Genomic DNA, 24169 nt, shown 5'->3' with positions numbered 1-24169 from the left:
TCTAAAGAAATCCGTTTTTCAATTAAGAAAATTATAAAAAAAATTATTAGAAAATTTCCAAATAAAACTAACAAAAGATTTTCCTACATATTTATATTTCAATTTCCTCTACTTTATTTAAAATCATTAATGAATTTCATTTTTTACTTTCAAACTACAAAAAAACACTTTTTCCCATCATATTTTTTAATGATTTACCAAGCCCCTGTACATCTTTGCCATTTCCATTGTCTAATCTACAACTTCCTCATTATCTTGACATCAAAATTGCCTGACATTGTTGTTCAATACAGTTTTACAGCCAACAAAAAAAATTAAATAATACAAAAACTACAATCATACATAGCTGTTACATACAAAACATTCATACATAGAAAAAATCTAAAACAAAACCTATACAATTTGTCTATTTAAAAATAGATCAAATGGGCGTATCCAATATCATCGAATTCTTTTTATTTTGTTCGCTAAAAACCTAAAACCCACCCCAAAAATAATCAACTGACAGACAAACTCGTACGTACAGTGTGTATTTCTGTGCTGCTTCTTCATTTCTATACAAGACGTCATTGTATTGTTGTTGTTGTTGCTGGGTTTGTAGTTGTATTAAACAATACAATTTTATTTACCTGCCAAAAAAAATGTTTGTTGTTTTTAATACGCCATCATCAGATAAATACCAGTTTGATTTGTTGTTGCTGTTTTCTGTTGCTCGAGTTTACGAGTTGAAACGAAACATACAAATGAGTGAGAGTGAGTGAGAAATTATCACTCAAATGTTATTAACGAAGAGAGTGGGATTGTGAGATATTTATATTTATTAGGCAAAGTAATGATGCCGGTATAATTTGAATTTTTTAACCAAAATTTAGCAAATTTTGTTGTTATTTTATTAAAATATATGTAAATATTTTGAAGGGATCCATATTTATTAAGTAGCTAGTATTTTAATCTATCAAATAGTGAAAAATAATGTTAATTGTGAATTGTATTTCGTACAAAATAGAACTGAACTAGAACTGAACTAGAACTGAACTAGAACTGAACTAGAACTAGTGTTTATAAACCGGTTAACCGGTTAACCGAAAAACCGGTTTTTCTTCGAAATCTCGGTTTTTTGCGAACCGGTTAATTTAAAATGTTGATTTTCGGTTAACCGGTTTATCCGGTTTTTATCACTCGGTTAACCGGTTTTTAAAATTTAGGTTTAAAATTAAGAAATCTCATGGTTTTGTGCATTTTTTATATTCATTGTACAAACATTATTGGTCTGATTTGAAACCTAAACTGCTGATTTACAATATAAACCTATTTAGATTGATATTTTTAAGAATTACAATGATTCTAAATAGTAGAGGACGATGAGTTTACTTAAAAACTTTTTCAGAATAAATTGCACATAATCAAACTATAAAAATTAAATTCCGCAGAATTCTAGAAGTTAAGCAACATCTTAATAATGATTCATTATAAACTTAGTGATGATTTTACCAAACGTCTAGTTGAATTTGATGTGCATACCTTCTTTCAATCAATTTGACTTCATTAGTGTATTTTGTTCTTAAAATTTTATTGTATTATTCATTTCGTTAGCTTAGTGTACAAAGTCGTTTTCAGAAATAACAACGTTCCAAAATCCATAATTTGAAATATTTTGAAATCAGATAATGGAGTTTTATTAATTATTTGGTATGATTTATAATGACAAATAATCACAGCTAAGAAGAAGTTGCATCTTATAGGTCCTTTTTTGGGACTTGCTACATTTTCTGTTCCATATCAGAAAAATTTAATGAATAAACCAATAATTAAAACAAGTATATTATATATTTAGTAACATATTTATACTCAATTCCATTTGACTGAGATAATAATTTTTACAAAATAAAATGGACTTAGCACTTTTGTATATTCATAGGTATTTAATATTAACCATTACTGACTACTAAAAACTACAAATTTTAAAGCTGTATATACTTTATTGGACATTTTATGTTTTCTACATATATATGACGGTTAACCGGTTTAACCGGTTTTTTCGATGTCGGTTAACCGAAAAACCGGTTTTCTAAAAAAGGCCAATTTTCGGTTAACCGACAAACCGGTTTTTTAAAAAGTCGGTTTTTTATAAACACTAACTAGAACTGAACTAGAATGAACTAGAACTGAACTAGAACTGAACTAGAACTGAACTGGAACTGAACTAGAACTGAACAAGAACTGAACTAGAACTGAACTAGAACTGAACTAGAACTGAACTAGAACTGAACTAGAACTGAACTAGAACTGAACTAGAACTGAACTAGAACTGAACTAGAACTGAACTAGAACTGAACTAGAACTTAACTAAAACTGGACTAGAATTAGAACTAAAATAGGTTATCAGCACCGATTGCTCACCAAAGCTTATGGTAAATGTGTTCTTTCGGTTTCAACATGCGAGAGATGGTTTGTACGGTTCAGAATTTGTGATTTTGAAGAAGTTTTTGAAGTTTGCAGACCAAGAATTGCAGGCATTACTCCATGAAGATTGTTGTAAAACTCAACAAGAGCTTGCAAAATCATTGGGAGCTACTCAAGTAGCAGGATTCATCCAAAAGCAGGGAAATTGGGTACCATACGAATTGAAGCCGAGAGACCTTGAAAAGAAATATTGTATGTCTGAATTGCTGCTTGAACGGTATAAAAGAAAATCAGTTTTGCACCGAATCATTACTTGCGATGAAATATGGATCCATTAGGATAACTAGAAGCGTAAGAGATCGTATGTGAAGCTCGGCCAACCAGCCGAATCGAAACCAAAGCCAAATATCCATGGCGCTAAGGTAATACTCGGTATTTGGATTGAGCTAAAGGGTCCTATATATTATGAGCTACTGAAATCCAACCAGACCATCACAGGGAACCTGTACCGAACACAACTCATTCGTTTGAAGTGAGCATTAACCGAAAAATGCCCTGAATATGTGGCCTAATATGAAACCGTAATATTCCATCATGACAACTCTCGGCCACATGTTGCAATACATGTTAAAAACTATTTAGAATGAAGTGTTTGGGAAGTTTTGCCTCACCCGCTTTATAGTCCAGAACTTCCCCCATCCGACTACTATTAGTTTCGATCGAAACAGAATGCTCTCTCTGGGATACTCTTAACTTTAAAACAGAGTATCCGAAATTGGCTTGATTCGTTCATGGCCTCAAAACATGAGCAATTCTTTTGGCTACGAATCCATATGTAGTCAGAAAGATGGGAAAGGTTCATAGCTAAAAATGGCCGATACTTTGAAGAAATTCTCAAGGCATTGTCTCTTAATGTGTTGTCTTTCAAATACAAGAAACTAGGGTAACGTACTCCACACTCCATAGAAACTGCGGGAAAATCCGTACTTGAATTTCAAAAGCCTGGTACGACGAGGAGTGTCTCAATGCAACTGCAGAGAAAAACGTTGCATACCTGGGAACACTGCAGTCCGATGTAACGCAAGTAGTACGGTAGAAGTACCTGGAGAAATGGAGAGAGAAGTAACGCCTGTTCTGTAGCAAGAAAAGTGAAAAAGAAAGGCGCGAGTGTGAGGAGATCGAGATGTACAGGAATAGAAACGAAGTTCGCAAATTCTGCCAAAAAGTAAAACATCAAACAGAGGGCATTGGTACTGGTAGGATAATCTGTAAAGAAAGTGTACTGAGGACATGGAAACAACATTTTTCCATGCTGTTGTTATCAGATGATAGTAGCGACGAAGATACCCTTGAACAAATCATTGACGACAGTGTCGAATGTGCAAAACCTAGCCAAAATGAGATTGAGGAAGCAATATCCCGGCTGAAGAACAATAAAGCTGCAGGTGCCGATGGTTTTCCCGCAGAAAAGTTTAAAGCCGGAGGCGACAAGTTGTTAAGCCGGTGCATACTCGGCCGCCGGGAATGGATTTATGGTCTTGTTCAAGTGAGCTCATTCACAAGCTCATAGCTGAATGCTACCGGTCGCGTCCATAGGTTGCGGATAGTGGAAAGTTCCGCAGATTTGCGGAGCAGCTGCCATGGCAGTCGCGTACAATCAGCGGTTCCGAGTGGAGAGTCTCAGAGGGCTTCCGGGTGGCGCCGGACTCCTAGAAAGTTCTGAATTTCTATGATACTTGGAACTTCAAGGCGAGTTATTGGAGCCTTCAAATAACGAATAGCCAACAACTACCAGCGACTGTCCCTCATTTTGGAGGCAGCTGGAAGCAGGCGTCGGATCTTGTAACAAGCGGCTCGCTATATAAACGTGGTGTAAGGCTTCTAAGCCAGGCAGCCTGGAAGTAATGCTGGCAACCCCAGTTCCAGAATTGGATGCAGAAGCCCAATCGTCTTAAACCAACTGATTACCGAAACCTTAAGAAATGAAGAAGCTCTATGTTCCTTATAGGAATTAAAGCGATTAATAATAATAATGCTCTGGCTTGTTAGAACCATTTGGGTAGAAGAACGATTTCCCGATGACTGGAAGCTCAGGGTGTAGTGTCATGTGTGTTTAAGAAAGGAGAGACAAAACCGTATGCGCCAACTATAGAGGTATAAGTCTCCTTAATATTACATACAAAATTCTATCCAGCGTACTATGTGAACTACTGAAAACTAAAGTCAGCGAAATAATAAGACCCTACCAATTTGGCTTTAGACCTGGTAAATCGACTACATTACGGCAGATCCTGGAGAAGACCCAAGAAAAACAAATCTACAGCTATCACCTATTCGTTGACTCCAAAGCTGCTTTTGACAGCCTGATACGAACAAAGGTATTTAAAGCCATGTCTGATACGCTTATGCAGAATGACTTTAACTGATAGGAGATCATCGGTTGCAAAACCAAACAAATAACAACAGTTTGGAGATAAAACGAAGAACTATTCTCGCTAAAAAGTACACAAAAAGTTTAAAGTGACTACACTCTAGTTTACTTAGAGACAGTAAAGTAACAATTGACTTCATGCTAGCTTAACGGGGATGTCTTAGGTAACCAATTGTATTTTATTGGCATTACAAAGAGGACATACTTGAACAAATGACTGAACAATATATAAATTGAAGTCAGTCAAATAATTAGGCATTCGAGAGAATTACTAACTTGCAAAACTACTGTGTATCCAAATTTCAGTCTTTATACAGAATTATCTGGCATTTACCTTTCTTCAGTTTTAAAATTAATTGTTAGAGAACCTGGGTGAAAGCAAAATTTCCAACTGTGATCATTTATTATAAAAATTTTAGCAATTGTCATTTAATGGCTTCTTATTTCTTACAGACATTTATTTGCATTTTATGAATTAAAATTATAAATAATGGCGCCATAGTAATAATAAAAAAAAATTATTTTTTCCTGGTGCAAGTGTTACAAAAGTAAATTTCAAACAAAACGAAGAAAACGTGAGTCACACCGAAACCAAAAGACAGACAGACGGAGGGACGGACAGCATTCACAAGCCACCATTAACAACATTAACCACAAATAATTGTAATAAAGCTAATTCATAATAATATTTTTTTCTATATACAAAAAAATAAAGGAAATATGAATACCAAAAATGAATACAACAAACTAAACAAATATTTGTAATGTTGAATGTTAATAATGATGAAGTAAGATGATGATCATGATCTAATGGAAAAATGATTTATGACTATGAAGAGAATTTTCAAATTTATAAAGGAAAATCTTTCAAAAAATATTGACAAAATCCTTAAAAACTTGGAACATTAACAATTCACAGGCTAGAGTTATAAAAGTAAAAGGCAGTTGCCTGACTGGGTTGTTTAGCAGCAGCATTAGGCAAACAAAAGCAAAAAAAAAAAGAAATACTGAATTCATTGAAATCTGAAACCACAAAATGTGTGTTCTAAACGAGCAGCAACAGCAGCTAGATACGTTTTTAACAACAGTAATAATCATCAACTCCATCAGCATCATCGTCATCATCATCATTTTGTTAATAAAATCAACCATAACTGAACAGCTTCGTTAAAAATACAACAAAAAATAAAGGGAAAAAGGAGAGCAAACATAAAATGTCAATGGCAACGGTAGTCCAGGACAATATAATGACACTAATACACACTAAGGTTTTATACATATAAAACTACAAAGACATACAAACCAAAAAAAGGATCAAACTTGCACAAATACACAGCCATTGTACAAATACTCCTTTAATAAACAATGTATAAATGTGATTTACTCCTGACCCAGTAGGAAATGGAATATCCCAGCAGTTTAACGAGCTGTTTATAGGTTACTTTATACCTCTCCGGTAATGTAGTGGGTAGTCAATTGTCACTTAAGTGGATCTAGGTAATCTGGAGTGTAGTCACTTTAAGCTTGTTTGTACTTTACTGTACTAAACTAGAACTGAACTAGAACTGAACTAGAACTGAACTAGAACTGAACTAGAACTGAACTAGAACTGAACTAGAACTGAACTAGAACTGAACTAGAACTGAACTAGAACTGAACTAGAACTGAACTAGAACTGAACTAGAACTGAACTAGAACTGAACTAGAACTGAACTAGAACTGAACTAGAACTGAACTAGAACTGAACTAGAACTGAACTAGAACTGAACTAGAACTGAACTAGAACTGAACTAGAACTGAACTAGAACTGAACTAGAACTGAACTAGAACTGAACTAGAACTGAACTAGAACTGAACTAGAACTGAACTAGAACTGAACTAGAACTGAACTAGAACTGAACTAGAACTGAACTAGAACTGAACTAGAACTGAACTAGAACTGAACTAGAACTGAACTAGAACTGAACTAGAACTGAACTAGAACTGAACTAGAACTGAACTAGAACTGAACTAGAACTGAACTAGAACTGAACTAGAACTGAACTAGAACTGAACTAGAACTGAACTAGAACTGAACTAGAACTGAACTAGAACTGAACTAGAACTGAACTAGAACTGAACTAGAACTGAACTAGAACTGAACTAGAACTGAACTAGAACTGAACTAGAACTGAACTAGAACTGAACTAGAACTGAACTAGAACTGAACTAGAACTGAACTAGAACTGAACTAGAACTGAACTAGAACTGAACTAGAACTGAACTAGAACTGAACTAGAACTGAACTAGAACTGAACTAGAACTGAACTAGAACTGAACTAGAACTGAACTAGAACTGAACTAGAACTGAACTAGAACTGAACTAGAACTGAACTAGAACTGAACTAGAACTGAACTAGAACTGAACTAGAACTGAACTAGAACTGAACTAGAACTGAACTAGAACTGAACTAGAACTGAACTAGAACTGAACTAGAACTGAACTAGAACTGAACTAGAACTGAACTAGAACTGAACTAGAACTGAACTAGAACTGAACTAGAACTGAACTAGAACTGAACTAGAACTGAACTAGAACTGAACTAGAACTGATCTAGAACTGAACATCTTATGATAAACATTTGTTAAAGATCTTTATTATAGTTCCTCGTTTTTCTCTCCCAAAAATTATGTAAATTTTAGCTGCGGTATAAAAACACCCACTCACTTCTAAGTATTTTAATTTATTTATCTCAAAAACAAATAAATTTTTCATTTTAATATGTTAAACACATAATAAAACTATACTAAATTAATTAGTACTTTTTTAACCGCTCCCCAAAAGCATAGAATTCATTAAAAAGTCTAACTAAATGTTTGGTTTTCCACATTAGTTAATATAAATTGCAGCCGGTGGAAAAAAATCCAAGCCTAGACCACATAGGGCGATAACAATAGAAATAAAGCCCACATATTAATGCCATAATTATGTAAACAAAAAACCCACACATTTCTTTAAAAAGAAGACTTGCTCTGCTGGATTTATAACTGCTAAATGGCTAAAATGAAAACCAAACAAACAAAAAAAACCACAGGCGAAAATGTGAACACAAATATAGCCAACACAATTAAGTGACAAAGTAAAATAAACCAAAGTCTAACAATGGCAGCAGCAAAAAAGCACATTCATAACCATGATACCCGCAGTTTTGTTTTTCCTTTAAAAATAAATTCGCTAGGACTGGACAAATAACAAAGGATTCCTGTTAATAATATAAAAAGACGGCCATTTTTTGGATGGCAGCTTCATTGGTTGGAAATGTATACTGTTTTTAGGATGAAAGAAATTCCCAAACAAATTCTAGCACCATTTTTATATGTTTATGTAGCCTAAAAACGAATTAATTGCGCTTTTTCAGGCTTAACAAAGCATCCTTTTTGTTGCTGAATATAGCAAAGAAAACGTCCTTTTTTCTACAGCAGCAGCAGAAAACAGATCCTTTTCAATGTTCGTTAAATGCAGCACAATACACAGTTGTGTACCACAAACTCTTAGCTACCGTTTGCCATTTTTTTCCCGTTCAGTTTTGTTTAAAATTCTATGTACTCGCACAATTACGAGATACGTTATTGTTCATTTTGGATTTGTATTGTTTTAGGTTTTAGGGAGATAAAAGACCCAGTAGGAAATTTTGAAGAAAAAAATGATGGGCAAACAAATTGCTTTGTAGGTAATGTTGTAAAATCACTACATTATAGTTCTAGCTTAGGTTCTAGTTTAGGTTCTACTTCAGGTTCTAGTTCGATTCTAATTCAGATTCAAGTTCTAGTTCAGGTTCATTTTTAGTTCTGGTTCTAACTCAGGTTCTAGTTCAGTTTCAGTTCAGGTTCCAGTTCAGGTTCTAGTTCAGATTATCGCTCAAGTTCTAGTTCAGGTTCAGTTTTAGTTCTGTTTCTAATTCAGGTTCTAGTTAATTTTTAGTTCATGTTCTAATTCAGGTTATAGTCCAGGTTCTAGTTCAGTTTTAGCTCAGGTTCTAGTTCAGGTCCTAGTTCAGGTTCAGTTTTAGTTCAGGTTCTAGTTTAGGTTCTAATTCAGGTATTAGTTCAGGTTTTAGTCTAGGTTCTGGTTTAGTTTTAGCTCAGCTTCTAGTTCAGGCTCTAATTCAGTTTCTAGTTCAGGTTCTAGTCCAAGTTCTAGTTAAGGTTGTACTTCAGGTTCTAGTTCAGGTTCGAGTTCAGGTTCTAGTTCAGGTTCAGTTTTAGTTCAGGATCTAGTTCAGGTTCAGTTTTAGTTCAGGATCTACTTCAGGTTCTAATTCAGTTTCTAGTTCAGGTTCAGTTTTAGTTCAGGATCTAGTTCAGGTTCAGTTTTAGTTCAGGATCTACTTCAGGTTCTAATTCAGTTTCTAGTTCAGGTTCAGTTTTAGTTCAGGATCTAGTTCAGGTTCAGTTTTAGTTCAGGATCTAGTTCAGGTTCTAGTTCAGGTTCAGTTTTAGTTCAGGATCAAGTTCAGGTTCTAATTAAGTTCAGTTCTAGTTCAGTTCTAGTTCAGTTCTAGTTCAGTTCTAGTTCAGTTCTAGTTCAGTTCTAGTTCAGTTCTAGTTCAGTTCTAGTTCAGTTCTAGTTCAGTTCTAGTTCAGTTCTAGTTCAGTTCTAGTTCAGTTCTAGTTCAGTTCTAGTTCAGTTCTAGTTCAGTTCTAGTTCAGTTCTAGTTCAGTTCTAGTTCAGTTCTAGTTCAGTTCTAGTTCAGTTCTAGTTCAGTTCTAGTTCAGTTCTAGTTCAGTTCTAGTTCAGTTCTAGTTCAGTTCTAGTTCAGTTCTAGTTCAGTTCTAGTTCAGTTCTAGTTCAGTTCTAGTTCAGTTCTAGTTCAGTTCTAGTTCAGTTCTAGTTCAGTTCTAGTTCAGTTCTAGTTCAGTTCTAGTTCAGTTCTAGTTCAGTTCTAGTTCAGTTCTAGTTCAGTTCTAGTTCAGTTCTAGTTCAGTTCTAGTTCAGTTCTAGTTCAGTTCTAGTTCAGTTCTAGTTCAGTTCTAGTTCAGTTCTAGTTCAGTTCTAGTTCAGTTCTAGTTCAGTTCTAGTTCAGTTCTAGTTCAGTTCTAGTTCAGTTCTAGTTCAGTTCTAGTTCTAGTTCAGTTCTAGTTCAGTTCTAGTTCAGTTCTAGTTCAGTTCTAGTTCAGTTCTAGTTCAGTTCTAGTTCAGTTCTAGTTCAGTTCTAGTTCAGTTCTAGTTCAGTTCTAGTTCAGTTCTAGTTCAGTTCTAGTTCAGTTCTAGTTCAGTTCTAGTTCAGTTCTAGTTCAGTTCTAGTTCAGTTCTAGTTCAGTTCTAGTTCAGTTCTAGTTCTAGTTCAGTTCTAGTTCAGTTCTAGTTCAGTTCTAGTTCAGTTCTAGTTCAGTTCTAGTTCAGTTCTAGTTCAGTTCTAGTTCAGTTCTAGTTCAGTTCTAGTTCAGTTCTAGTTCAGTTCTAGTTCAGTTCTAGTTCAGTTCTAGTTCAGTTCTAGTTCAGTTCTAGTTCAGTTCTAGTTCAGTTCTACTTCAGTTGTAGTTCAATTCCGATTCAGTTCTAGCTTTTACACTTTCCTTTCTATTCATTACTAAGTAATGCTGGTGGTAGCCATTACAAACTTTATTAAGCACCTATAGTCTTTACTTTGTTTTTATTCTGTTTTATTTTCTAGTTTTTACTTGTTAGCAAGTTCTAGTACAAGTTATTGCCAGGTACTAGTTTTCTTACTTTGTTTCATATTTCTTTTAACTATTTTTAAATTGTGTGAATTCTTTTGAAATATTTTTTTATTTTTATTTATTATTATTGCATTTTTAAGGTTTCTTTTTTTTATTGTTCATTTGCTGTTAATTCGTTTCATCTCTCACTCATTCATTCACTGACTAGCTGGCTGCTCCACCACATGATTTCCTGTCACATTACGTTCGCTTTGGTGGATTTCAAAGTAGAAAAATTGCAGCAAAAAAAAAAAATCAAGAAATAATTTTATAATTTTTTTCTTTTTGGTATTTTAACACTTTCATGTTTAGATTCTTTCAAGTTCTTTCATTCAAGTTTAAGTTGTGTAATTTTTTTTAAAAAATAATAAAACAATTGCCCTTTGAAAGATTAAAGAACAAATAGAATGATAAGAGGATAAATTTTAAGTTATTATAACTAAATGCTTATTTTGCTAAAAAAATTTAGTCATCTATTTTATAGAAATTATAAATCAATATTAATTTTTATTTTTAATATTTACCAAATATTTTTTAATATCCTGCTTCTAAAACCTAAATTTCCATTAGTTTCTTTTCAAAATCTTTAAATATCTTCTGCTTTTTTTGTTTAATACTTGACAAATTGACAGTAAACTGTCAACGTAAAGCAATTTAACATAAAGAAGATAAACCATATTCAAACGAAAAAGGTTCTTTCAAACATATTCATGCCTACAGTTGTCATTAGGAAATCAACAAGGTTTTGTTTAAATGACAATACTTTTCAAGACTTCAACTCACAACTGAATAAAATATATAAAAAAAAACCTGACCCACTAAATATTTTTGTTGAACAAAAAGATTCTTATGAAGCAATGTAGAAAAATTCAAGGAATTAAAACCACAAAAGCAAAATATATAAAAGGTAAAGGATCAACAAAACTAAATAACTGTCTGTCTGTCCAACTGTCAAAAATTCCCAAAAAACACACACACAAATTTTCAATACATTTCAGGTTTTATTTTTTGTAGAGTTTAAATATTTGGCTTCTGTTTGAATTAAAATAGTTATTATCAGCTTTAAATTTAAAGCAAGAAATAAGATTTTAGAGAGAAATAACAGCTCAAGGATTATTGTGAGAGAGAGTTAAATAATTGCTGCTTTTTTTTTAAATTAAGCCTTAAAATCAAAGGTCAGGTCAATCTTAATTTTTTGTTTCAAAACCCAAAATTCTAATTGCTATAACTAACAGCGCCACTTAAATTACTTTCCCTGGGCTGCTTTATTATTAAACAGTAGCCAGTAAAATAAATCCTAATTACCTGAAAAAATGTTTTGCCTTTTTAGGAAAAAAATGAGGTTAGATTTGATGTAAATGATAAGAAATATTTGTGGGCGGTCAAAATGCCAAAATATTGTATAACACACACATGAGTTTATTTCAAAAAGGTTTGAAAAATTCACATGTTTTCAACAAAAAAAAAAGGATTTTCAAAACAAGAGCTTATTGAGTTGGAAAGTCAATAATGAATTTGTATGCTCTGGATTATTTTTAGAGATTTCATCTAAAGATTAATTTGATGTGGAAAATTGAACAAAAGTTAGATTTTTTGACTTTTGCCGCTTTTGAAAATTTAAATAACAAAAAAAATAATTGAAAACAACTGAAAATCCATTAACAAAAACGGTTTGAAACGGCCTAAATTAAAGTTATAAGAGAAAAAGTTTGGATTTATATTGAAATAACTATAAATTATTTATTTGTAAGTTCAGTGACCTGTCAAAAAGTGCCAATTTCACTCTTCTAAAGAAAACTTTAAACCCTTTAGAAGGCAACGGGAAACCACTGATGTAACCTCCCTTGAAAACCAAACAATTATGAATTTTAACTTAGGAATCCCCGGAGGTAAAGCAAGGAAAACATTTAACATTGGTACTTGAAATGTAAGAAGCCTCTACGAATCAGGAAAACTAGCTAACACAATAGACGAAATGAACAAACTCAACATAAACATACTGGGTGTAAGCGAAACATGGTGGCCCGATGGTGGCGAAATCATATCCCATAACACAAGGATGTACTATTCTGGCAATCTTAATATCCGAAATGGCGAGGGAATGATAGTAAGAAATAATATTGCAAATTCCGTAATAGGTTTTATACCGAAATCAGATAGAACAATGCTCATAAAACTAGAAGCCAAACCAATAAATATAAACATTATTCAAGCATATGCTCCAACTGCCGACAAAAGTAACGAAGAAATCGAAGAATTCTATAACGAAATTAAGGAACTGATGAACATGACGAAACCTCATGCGATAAATATTGTCCAAGGAGACTTCAACGCTAAAGTAGGAGAAGACCATGTACCTGGTATAACAGGAAGATACGGATTAGGAGATCGGAACGAAAGAGGAAATAGACCAACAAATTATTCAGTCCGAAAGGAGAACATTGTGAGAATCAAATCGATTATATAATACGTTATTCCGTACGTATAAAACGTACGATACCCACGTTATTCCTCATTTATTGCGAAAACCTCAACCCACCCAGGAGCCGATGTACCGTCCGATCACACTCTATTAATGACGAACATGTGCTGTTAAAATATCCTTTACAAAGAAACAAATATTGCGGAAGAAATTCGATATCGGAAAGCTCGAAAACCCAGATATTCGAAAAAATATGAAGGAACATATAAATCGTGAATTAAATGATGTAAACAGCGAAGACGTGTAGAATATATGGAATAATTCACTCCCGAATTTATGAAAAATGCGAAGAGGTAATGGGAAACGTCAACAGAGTACAAAACTTTAAATATCTCGGGGTCACAATTAACGAAAAATGGGAAGGTTCAGCAGTCATGACATCAATATTGAGTCGAAGTTGCGCTTCATTAAAACACATATATGGTCAGTTCTTCTATAGAAGAACTATGCTTCAGAGGTATGGACAATAAAAGCCGTAGATGTAAGGAAACTGGAAGCTTTTGAAATGAGGATTTATCGCCGTATCCTAAAAATTCCCTGGACATACTTCATACCTAATTCAACGGTTCTGATAAGGATAAAACGAGAAAGAGAACTTATACAAACAATAAAGAGAAGAAAAACTTCATATTTGGGTCATATCATGAGAAACCCGAAATATAAACTTCTTCAATCCATAATTCGAGGAAATATTGAAGGAAGACTCTACAGAGGAAGAAAAGAAACAACATGGCTTGATAACATACACATGTGGACTGGTATCCGAGATGTGGGTTATCTTTTTAGCAAAGTCAGAAATAGAGATTCTTTTGCAGAAATTATGAAAAATATTTAAAATTATTATAAAATACAATAAAAAAAAATTATTTAATTGTAATGGTCGCTAACATTCGGAAAACGAATATGCAAATAAAGAAGAGAAGAAAGATATAACAGTCATTTTCAAATAAATGGCTAGAACTAGGACCAGTTCCACACCAGTTCTTTCTCTCTATAGTTAAAATATAATTTTACATTAAAGGTTTTGAACATAGATGACAACTAGACAGGTAACTGATAGCCAAAAACCTAAGTCTGTTGTCAAAAACTCACTATTATAGTAAATCAAACATTCAATAATAAATATTTACTTTATATGGGAGGGGTACGTTCCTTTCTCTGATCCCCTTAATTTTGGCATCAACGTAATTTACACAAAGTTTAAAGACTCTCACAAATACAGTTCATTTGATATCCTATGCCAGCTTGCACGACCAATAATCCCATCCCGACCATTTTCAGACAAACTATGTAAAACTATTGGGTGCCCCGATAGACCAGTCGATAGTGTGCTGAACTATTAATCTGAGGGTTGCGGGTTCGATTCCCACCAGAGACAATGGGTGTATCTGCAGACAAGCAAAACGCTTCCCAGTTTGTGTTTGTTTAAAAAAAAAATGATGGGAGAGGTATTCGGACAAGTTTGAATAATCTTGCAATTAATGGTTCTAAACATATTTAGAAATAGCTATTTACTTTGTATGATAGGTGACTCACCCTCTGTTCCGGTCCCTTCCATATTTTTGGTTAAACTTCATGCAGTGATACCAAATTGATTCATATAAAGTTAGAAGAGTTTTACAATTATAGTTCTCGAGATATTGGAAAATAATTATTTACTTTGTATGATAGATGCCACGCCCACTAATACAATCTTGCCAATTTTCAGTCAAACTCCGTAGAGTAATAAGAAATTAATTCGTACAACGTTTAAATACTTTTACGACTACAGTTCTTCTTCAGATATTTTAAATTAAGAACTTATATTGAATGGGAGGTGCCAAGTCCACTAATATAATACCGCCCATTTTCAACCAAACTAGGTTAAATAATAAGGCTGCTGTTAGGGCAAAATGTGAAGACAATTATAGTTCTCCAGATATTCGAAAATTATTATTTACTTTGTATGAGAGAGTCCACATCCCCTATTCCGATCCAACCCATTTTTGGTCAAATTTCGTGCGCTAATAAGAAATTGATTCGTATAAAGTTTTAAGACTGTCACAGTTATAGTTCTGCAGATATGCGAAAATTACTATTTACTTGGAATGGTTGGTGCCACGCCCATTTTTCCAATTCTTCCCGTATTCATCCGAAGTACTGTGACTTTCACAATTATAGTTCACCGTATTTACCAGATATTCCATAATAACTATTTACTTTTTATGCGAAGTGCCAGCGCCCACATGAAATTTAATAAAAAAATAAAAAGTATCCTATATTATTCCTTCCAGATATAGAGGAATATACAGTAACAATTTCAAGAGAATCGGTCCAGAAAAACAATCAATTTTTGGTATAACATATGAGTGATCACAGAATGAGTATTTTTTCCCTAAAATCGCAGTATTTAGGAAGTTATTAACATAATAAAATATTTTAGTTTTTTTCTACTTAAAATCCATTTTTGGTATAAAATATGAGCGATCACAGATTGAGTTGCTTTTCCCTAAAATTGCAGTATTTACGAAGTTTTTAAGGATTTAAGATATTTGAGTTTTTATACCCTTCACCATGAGTGGCAAGGGTATATAGTTTATCATTCCGTTTGTAATTTCTATATTTATACCCTACACCACCATAGTGGGGAGGGTGTTATGCGTTTGTGCAGATGTTTGTAACGCCCAAAAATATTAGTCTAACACCCACCTTAAAGTATACCGAGTCGATTAAGCGATGTCCGTCCGTCCGTCCGTCTGGTTGGCTGGCTGGCTGTCCATGTAAACCTTGTGCGCAGAGTACAGGTCGCAATTTTGAAGATATTTCGATGAAATTTGATACATATTATTTTTTCGGCTCAAGGACCAATCCTATTGAAACTGGCTGAAATCGGTCCATTATTTCACCTAGCCCCCATACAAATGTCCTCCCGAAATTGGACTTTATCGGTCATAAATGTTTAATTTATATATGTATCTCCACAAATTCCGCTCCAAATAAGTTTTATGTATACAAAATTCATGTCACCAAATTTTGTTACAATCGGTCCATAATTAGTCATAGCTCCCATATAGACCCGCTTCCGAAAATCACTTTAACGTGCATAAATCGCTTAAAAATGTTGGTAAACACACAAAATTCAACATAGTTAACTTTAATATACACATAAATCACACGACCTAATTTCATGGTTATCGGTCCATAATTGGTCATAGCCTAATATAAGGCCCACTTCCGAAAATCACTCAAAAATATAAATTATTTAAATTTTAAAAGAAAATTTTTTTTTCTTTTTACTTAGTGTAGGGTATTAGGGCTTGACCGACCATACTTTCTTACTTGTTTTCATTTGCGATACCACAAAGTATATATATTCTGGATTGTTATAGATAGCGACGTCGATATAGCCATTTCCGTCTGTATGTTGAAATCAGCTTTCCGTAGCCCCCAAATAACTTAAATACATAATTCACACATCAATATATCGGGAATTCTTCCCGCTCAGTTGCTATTTAAAATCGAGAAAATCGGCCAACAAATGGCTGAGATATAAGGAAAAAACCGGGACAACCTCGATTTTTGGCCTATTTTTGATCTATATATGGATTACTAAGTCATTAATATAGACAATATGGATATCTAATGATAGATATTTCAAAATCCATCGCAACGATGTACATATATAAGGCTATATATAGTAAGTTGGACCTACAATAGGTAAAAATCGAGAACAATATTTTTTAACCCGAATTTTTTTTTCATCAAAAAATTTTGTTGTCATAAATTATTTTAAAAAAAAAAAAAATTAAAAAAAAAATTGGAAAAAACTTTTTTAAAAAAACAATAAAAATCGAGCAAAATATTTTTTAACCCGAATTTTTTTTTTCATAAATTATTTTTCTCAAAAAAAAAATTGGATAAAATTTAAAAAAAATTAAAAATCGAGAAAAATATTTTTTAATTCGAATTTTTTTTTCATAAATTATTTTTAAAAAAAAAAATTTTAAAAATTAAAAAAAAATTTGGAATTGGATAAAATTAAAAAAAAAAATATTTTTTAATCCGAATTTTTTTTTCATCAAAAAATTTTTGTGTCATAAATTATTTTTCATCAAAAAAAATTTTTTTAAAAAGAATTGGATAAAATTTAAAAAAAAATTTGGAAAAAAAATTAAAAATTTTTATTATTATAATTTATTTGTTTACCTAAAAATTTATTTTAAAGTATAATTTGGTGAAGGGTATATAAGATTCGCCACAGCCGAATATTCCTCTCTTACTTGTTTCATACTAAAAATCAATTTTTGGTATAAAATATTAGTGATCACCAGTGAAACTAAAAATGCATGTTTTTTCTGGTGAGTCTAATGGGCACATGGATAAGATATTTACACGTTTCAGAACTATTTAAGAATTTTGGCATCGATTTGTTAGTGCATATTTTTGCATATTTTACCCTTAAATGCATATTTTTGCATATATTTGTTTTAAGAGCATATTTTTCCGTTTTTACAACATATTTTACTGTTTAATAGCATATTTTCACTTTATCAAAAACAAATTTTGTCTTACTTATTTTTCGCTGTTGTGTTACAGGTTTTTACTTCCTTTGTTTAAAATTCAAAATTGAAAAATAGATGGCTTTTCATCAAAAAAAAATTTAAAAAACAAAAAACAATTCTAAAAATTTTTTTTCCCAAAAAAAAAAAATGAACAAAAAATTTTTCTTCACCTAAAAATATTGAAATTTTTTATTTTGAAGATATGAATTGTATTGATTTTTTTAAATAAAAGTATATTTTTTGGTTAAAAATTATGTAAAAGTTAGTTTTTTTAAGAGCATATTTTTTAAATTTTAAGAGCATATTTTAAAGTTTTTTCTGCATATTTAAAGCGCTTAAAACGATTTTTTAGAGCATATTTCCGGTTTCCATGGTGATCACAGATTGATTTGTATTGGATTTATCTGCACCTTCACACTCGAGTTTCAAATAAGATCATGTTACTTAATTTTTGAATAACTGCAGGAACCAAAGTTTAAAATTTTTTCAAAATTGGCTTGATAATTTCGAATAAAATATGTTTTCCCGTTTTTACCCCCTTCTTGGTACTTTCCTTGTCCCTATTGAAATTATATTAATTTTATTTAAACAAGTTTCAGTATCGTAGTAAGCGATCGTAATAATTTATGTCAATTTAAATAAAAAACATTCTTTTATGTAAAAAGTACCAAAATTTGTACCTCTTTATTGTTCCAATTTCCAAAAAGTACCAAACTTGTATTTGTTTTATTTAAATTATTAAAGAATGCGATTTGAAATGTATGTATTTCTATGTTTATACATATAAAAGATACCTGGGATAGCAAAAAGGTACCAAACTACAGTTTTTACCCGTTTTCTCCCTTAAAAAGATTCGAATTTCAAAAAAGTATAAAAACACCTGTCTGCCAATTTTTTAAGTAGGGAAAATTCATTTTAAATTTGGTTTGTATCTGTATTAGTTTAGAAGATATAAGGTTAATGTTCAAAAATTCCTTCTTAGTAGATCTACATAGGGAAAGGGGTACCTTTAGTCCAAAATTTCATGACTCTACCTTTTGGCGTTTGGGCTGTGCTATGTTGAATCAGTTAGTCTCTCAGTAACGTTTAACACTTCCTTGTTAACTGTGCAAATACAGGTGGCCTCTTCATTGCTCTCAGCTCCACCTTTTCCTTAAATTCCTTGCTTGAAAACTATTTATTTATTTTATAATTAAAATTGTTTGTTTTGTTTTTATATTCCAAGCCAAAAACAAAACCATTTAAAACGCTTTATGTTTCTACCAAATTTAGGAAATGAAATTCCATTTGTATGTAAACAACTCAAGTCGGGGCAAATGTTGTAATGAAATGTGTTCTGTTCCAAAGACCAAACAACAACTGTCAACTCTCAGGGCAACCCCCATTTTTTTTTGTGTTGGTACAAACTAAAGTTGAAGATGATGTTTTATATCTAGATGTTTGTCAATATTTTACTGAATGAATGACTGTCTGTCGTTATGTCTGTCTTTCCTTTTTTAGAATTCTTGTATGCTTCCATTTCCATTGATTGCCGCCTTGTGTTGTCTTGTTTGCCTGATATGCTCTGTTTAACGTCATTGTTTATTGTAATTTTCTGCTTGTAATCTGAGCTCCTTTCAAGTACTCGAAATAAATTTTATTTTTGTTTCTTAAGATTTTCTTTGTTTTACTTTTGTAGAAACAACTATATATTTCTATTAGTTTTTAGTGCAAAAATAAAAGAATTTTTGTTTTGTTTTTGTAGTTTTGGTAAAAGGAATTTAGAGAAAATAGATTTTGTTAGGAAATCGCTTAAGATATCTTTTTTAAATCTAGAATATAAATTTATTCAAAGTATTGGCGATTGTTAGCTATGTCCTTTTCCTATCTTTTTGACACCATATAGATTCTGAGCCAAAAGAACTGCTTATCTTTTGAGGCCAAGAACGTATCAAGCCAATATCGGATACTCTGCTCCAAAGTGAAGCGTATGCCAGAGAAAGCGTTCTGCATCGATCGAAACAAATAGTAGTCGGATGGGGCAAGATCTGGACTACAAGGCGGTTGAAGCAAAACTTCGCGACCACTTATTTCTAAATAGTTTTTAACAGGTATTGCAACATGAGGCCGATGTTTGCCATGATGGATTATTACAGTTTCATGTCTGACAACAAAATTGCCGCATATGAAGTGAGACCACTCCACAGCAGACCCTACAGACTCCATTGGCATCAACGGACCTTATTTCTTCAAAACTGAAGCCGTAGCTCGCGTTACGATCAATGGAGATCGTTACCACACCATGATCAATGTTTTTTGTTGGAAAATGTGGATGACATTGATCCGGACGTGATGCGGTTTAAACACAATGGCGCTACGTGTCATACGACGACCTCATCGATTTATTGAAATCAAAAATTTGGTGATAACTTGATTTCGAGAAATGAATCTGTCATTTGGCCACGAAGATTGTGTGATTTGACACCTCTCGATTATTTCCTGTGGGGACACTGGTTTATGCTGACAATTTTGTTCGTATTATTCGTGATATACGGCCAGCAATCTTCAAAAAGAAGGGCGTTGGCTATATGCCCGAAACCATTTGGTCTAATTTTAATGTAATTTTAATGTCATTTCGAATAAAACCATTATTTGTGTTTATTTTTACAATTTCAAGTGCTATCGGACTTAAAAAACGTGCTTTAGAGACCTAACTGAAAGCATTAAGAGAATTACAACAAGAAATCATCAATATTCTTCAACATCGCTATGGGTATTCGATCACTAGCAAGGAGTGCGAGCTATACTAATCTCCCTGGCAAGTATTCTTCTTAATTTTCAAAACAACAAGTAAAAAGATGCATTTAATTTGGAAATCACAACATAAAGTATTAAAGAGTCATCAATATTCTTCAACATTATATTTGGTTTTCGATATTTGCCAATAGGCCCTAGAATATAAGGCTTTAAAGTTGATCTCTGGAATTTTTTTTGGCGTAAACAGCTGAACAGTTTTCTACTCACTTTTTATTACGAAGTGTATAATAAGCGTCAAAATCCCGTAGAAATAAACAAGGAGTCCCTCAGGGTGGGGTCCTGTCGCCGCTCCTGTTTAACTTCTAACTCTCTAAACTCACAGAGCCCCCACATGGTATGAGTGTAATCACCAACACGGACGACTGCACTATCTTGACGACAGCTTTGCGGTATGGTAAATGGTTATCTCAACGAATTTCTCCACTGCACGTAACCAGCAGATATCACCAACGAAGTCATCATCAGCACTCTGCAACACCTGGGCAAAAGAGGTAAAACTCAACTTAGGCATCATGATCGACGGCGTCAAATTCCGACAGTGAACCATCCGAAATTCTCGGGTGTAACTTTTTAATAGCCTTTTTACCTCCTCAACACATGCCACTCCAATCACTCATAAACTGCGGAACAAGGGCCTCAAGGCACTAGACGGCAGCACTTGGGGTATGGTCGCCTTCGTTGAGTGCTACTCAGTGGAGAAATATTCAAAGCTGTCTAAATGCAGCCTTAAGGCCTGTCACAGGCTGCCTTCAAATTACCTCCGAACACCATCGTCACGAGGAAACTAAGGTTCTACCGGTCAAGGAACACAACATCATCTTGACGTAACAGTTCCTTCTGGGATGTCACAGGAGGAGTCATCCAAATATCGACATCACACAGTTGGAGTCTCCACCGAGGCATGTCAGACAGGACCTACGCTAATACGAGGAAAGCATACAGAGGTATGTGCAGGATCCATTTGATGACCGGCATTCATAGAGACGAATCAATTACGCTGTAAAAGGATTCGATATGAATGCCGTATTTAGAGGTCGACCACCACCGATAGCAGACGCCAAGAAGATTCTGCCGAGTAAAACAAGAGTCTTTCAGGCACAACTAAGATCAGGATGGACCAACAGGCTCAATGCCTTTTGGAAGAACCTCCTAATTAAATATTGTAAAATTGTTTATGCTGTTACAACAAGAACAATATAGACCTATGTCAGCTGGGTTTCACTACTGCATTATTTCGTGACTCAATATTGAATATATGTACAAGGTGGCGCAAAAGTAATCCTCCTATCAGAAAATGCTATAAATTTTGCGATTGGCCCCTAATGTCAGTTCTGTTTTGACATTTGTCGTCGGTGACGATTGATGATTTTTCATTAAAAATAATCATGAGTGATGAGGCCCATTTCCATCTTAGCGGGTACGTAAATAAGCAAAATTTACGCTTCTGGGGCACTGAAAATCCGCGTGTAACCCACGAAGAGCCATTACACCCGCTCAAAGTCACTGTATGGTGTGCTGTTTTCGCTGGAGGAGTCATCGGACCTTTTTTCTTCGAAGACGTCGCGGGCCAAACGGTTACTGTGAATGGTGAGCGCTACAGAGCAATGATCAACGAGTTCTTTTTGCCGCAACTTGATGAATTGGGATTGGAAAACATGTGGTTCCAACAGGACGGTGCAACGGCACACACTACACGTGCCACAACCGATATGCTGAAGGATGCATTTCCCGGGCGCCTAATATCCCGTTTTGGCGATTTGCACTGGCCAGTAAGATCGCCTGATTTGACCGCTCCTGACTTCTTTTTGTGGGGCTTTTTGAAGTCGCGGGTTTATGTCAACAAGTCTCAGACTCTTGCAGCTCTTAAAGACAATATCCTCAAGAATGTGATGACCTATCGCCGGAAGTTTTGGCCAAAGTGATGGAAAATGCCATAAAAAGGGCTCAAATGACAATCAACTGTGGCGGCGGCCATTTACATGACATCATATTCTCGACTGGATGTAAAAAAAAAATTAAAAGAGAAAATAAAAATAATCCACAAGAAGAATCAAAGTTTTTTATTTTTTTTTTTTAATTACAGCCAAAAAACATCGGAAGTTTACTTTTGCGCCACCTTGTATTTTCTATTGCGTGTAGTTTCATATGAAGTGTTTAGGAATTCGGTTCTTCATTTCATAAGTAGTTATCTCAAGAATATTCCAGACGGTTGGGAATTCTCTTATCATTATTAACAAATTTGTTGGCTTAGTTATTGTAAATTCCCTTTTGTTTTGTCTAGATTCTTTGATCAAGGTTTATATCATTGTTTGCTTTCTGCCCCTGGTAGCTACAAGTGCCGACCACTGCTTTATCCTTTTCAAAATAAAGCTTAGATCGTGGTGTAGGAATTCCCCTAATATATTTTATTACAATATACATAGGTAAAATTTAAAATCCCATTTTAAATTATTTATACTTCATCATACTATTGTAATCCGAAAGGTATCAAAGAGGAATAAGAAAAGCTTATCATAGGACCAAAGAGTTTTGAAAATGTATTAAAATGTAAGGAAATTTTAAATACATATGTATTGCAAAATCTATTTAAGACTTTACTCTATATTCTGATGTCTACAATTTATAAAAAAAAATTCCAAAAAAATAAAAACTCACCTTGTAGTAATCCAGTGTTGAATAATTTTGATAACACGGTACATTATACAACATAGTATCTTATGAAGTATAATATTTAACCGTGTTTATGGAACAGGAATTGAACAAAAATTAAGCCGAAAGACAACTTAACAAATAAAATATTTAAATTATATTAAATTCAAATGCAAGAATTAACACTTTTAATAAAAATTTCTTTTGATAAAAGAAACATTTTGTAATATTAAAATAAACTTCAAAAATTATTTAAAAAAATCCTTTAATTTTTTTTTTATTTCTTTATAATTTGTTTAAAATTTTGCAATTTTAATAAAATCATTTTGGTTTTATTTTGTTAATATTTGTTTGAAATTACTAATGATATTGTAAATTTGACACTTGTGCTGACAGCTGGCTGCTAGATATAAAAAATTGTTTTATAATTTCTATGTGCTATGAGTATGTTGGAAATTTTGCTAGATTTCAAGACATTGTGTTATGGGTTGTTTTATTGTAATTAATACTTAATTTATAGCTGCAATAATTTGCATGTTTAAGTTTAATGAATTCAAATTTTCTATTTTTTTTTTTGTTATAAAAAACGACGAGACAGGGCTTGTTTAAAAGCTATAAATTTACATTAATTCTTATGTTTGCTGGTAATTATTAATAGCCTTTAATTAATGACAATTAAATGACATTTCAGACATATATTTTTTTTGATGTTTTGTTTAGACTAAAACAGTGCCATTATTTGCTAAACAAATATTTGAAAAATAAAAAAAGCCGTCGGTTTTTTTTAATTTTAAACACTCCTTTTTTCTGCTTGTATTTATTATTTTTTTTATTCTTTTCTATAGATTTTATCATATAAATTATTTAGGTTTTGTGTTGCCTTTAAAATTAACATTCCGCTAAATTAATTAATGAAATTTAACTTAACGTTTTTTAACGATTGCGTATTAACCGTAACTTTTCAACTGATTCGCATAAATTCGCGTGTAATTTGCTCAAGCTTTAGCTTGTCAAACACACACCACATCCACATAACATCCGAGCATGCTAAAACACGTAAAGCCAACATAAACAATAAGTAAATAAAACAACAACAACCAGAGAATACGACAAAATATGAAAAAACGAGTTAATTTTCATAAACGAGCACAGCAACACTCACACATT

The 24169-nt window shown here is 33.0% G+C and overlaps 1 protein-coding gene across 1 annotated transcript in view; it reads right to left on the bottom strand.

Moving 5' to 3' along the window:
• The window catches only part of eya (eya transcriptional coactivator and phosphatase 2), a 91374-nt gene extending 68243 nt beyond the window's left edge, over window positions 1–23131 (bottom strand). The window contains exon 1 of the mRNA XM_065501686.1: window positions 23009–23131. Within this exon, the coding sequence (XP_065357758.1) occupies window positions 23009–23062 (54 nt within the window). The 5' untranslated portion in view covers window positions 23063–23131. The remainder of the gene's footprint in view (window positions 1–23008) is intronic.
• Between the last annotated feature and the right edge of the window lie 1038 nt (window positions 23132–24169).

This window comes from Calliphora vicina, chromosome 2, assembly GCF_958450345.1.
Source record: "Calliphora vicina chromosome 2, idCalVici1.1, whole genome shotgun sequence".
In the NCBI taxonomy this organism is placed as follows: Eukaryota; Metazoa; Arthropoda; class Insecta; order Diptera; family Calliphoridae; genus Calliphora; species Calliphora vicina.
This window is presented reverse-complemented; position numbering and strand designations above follow the sequence as displayed.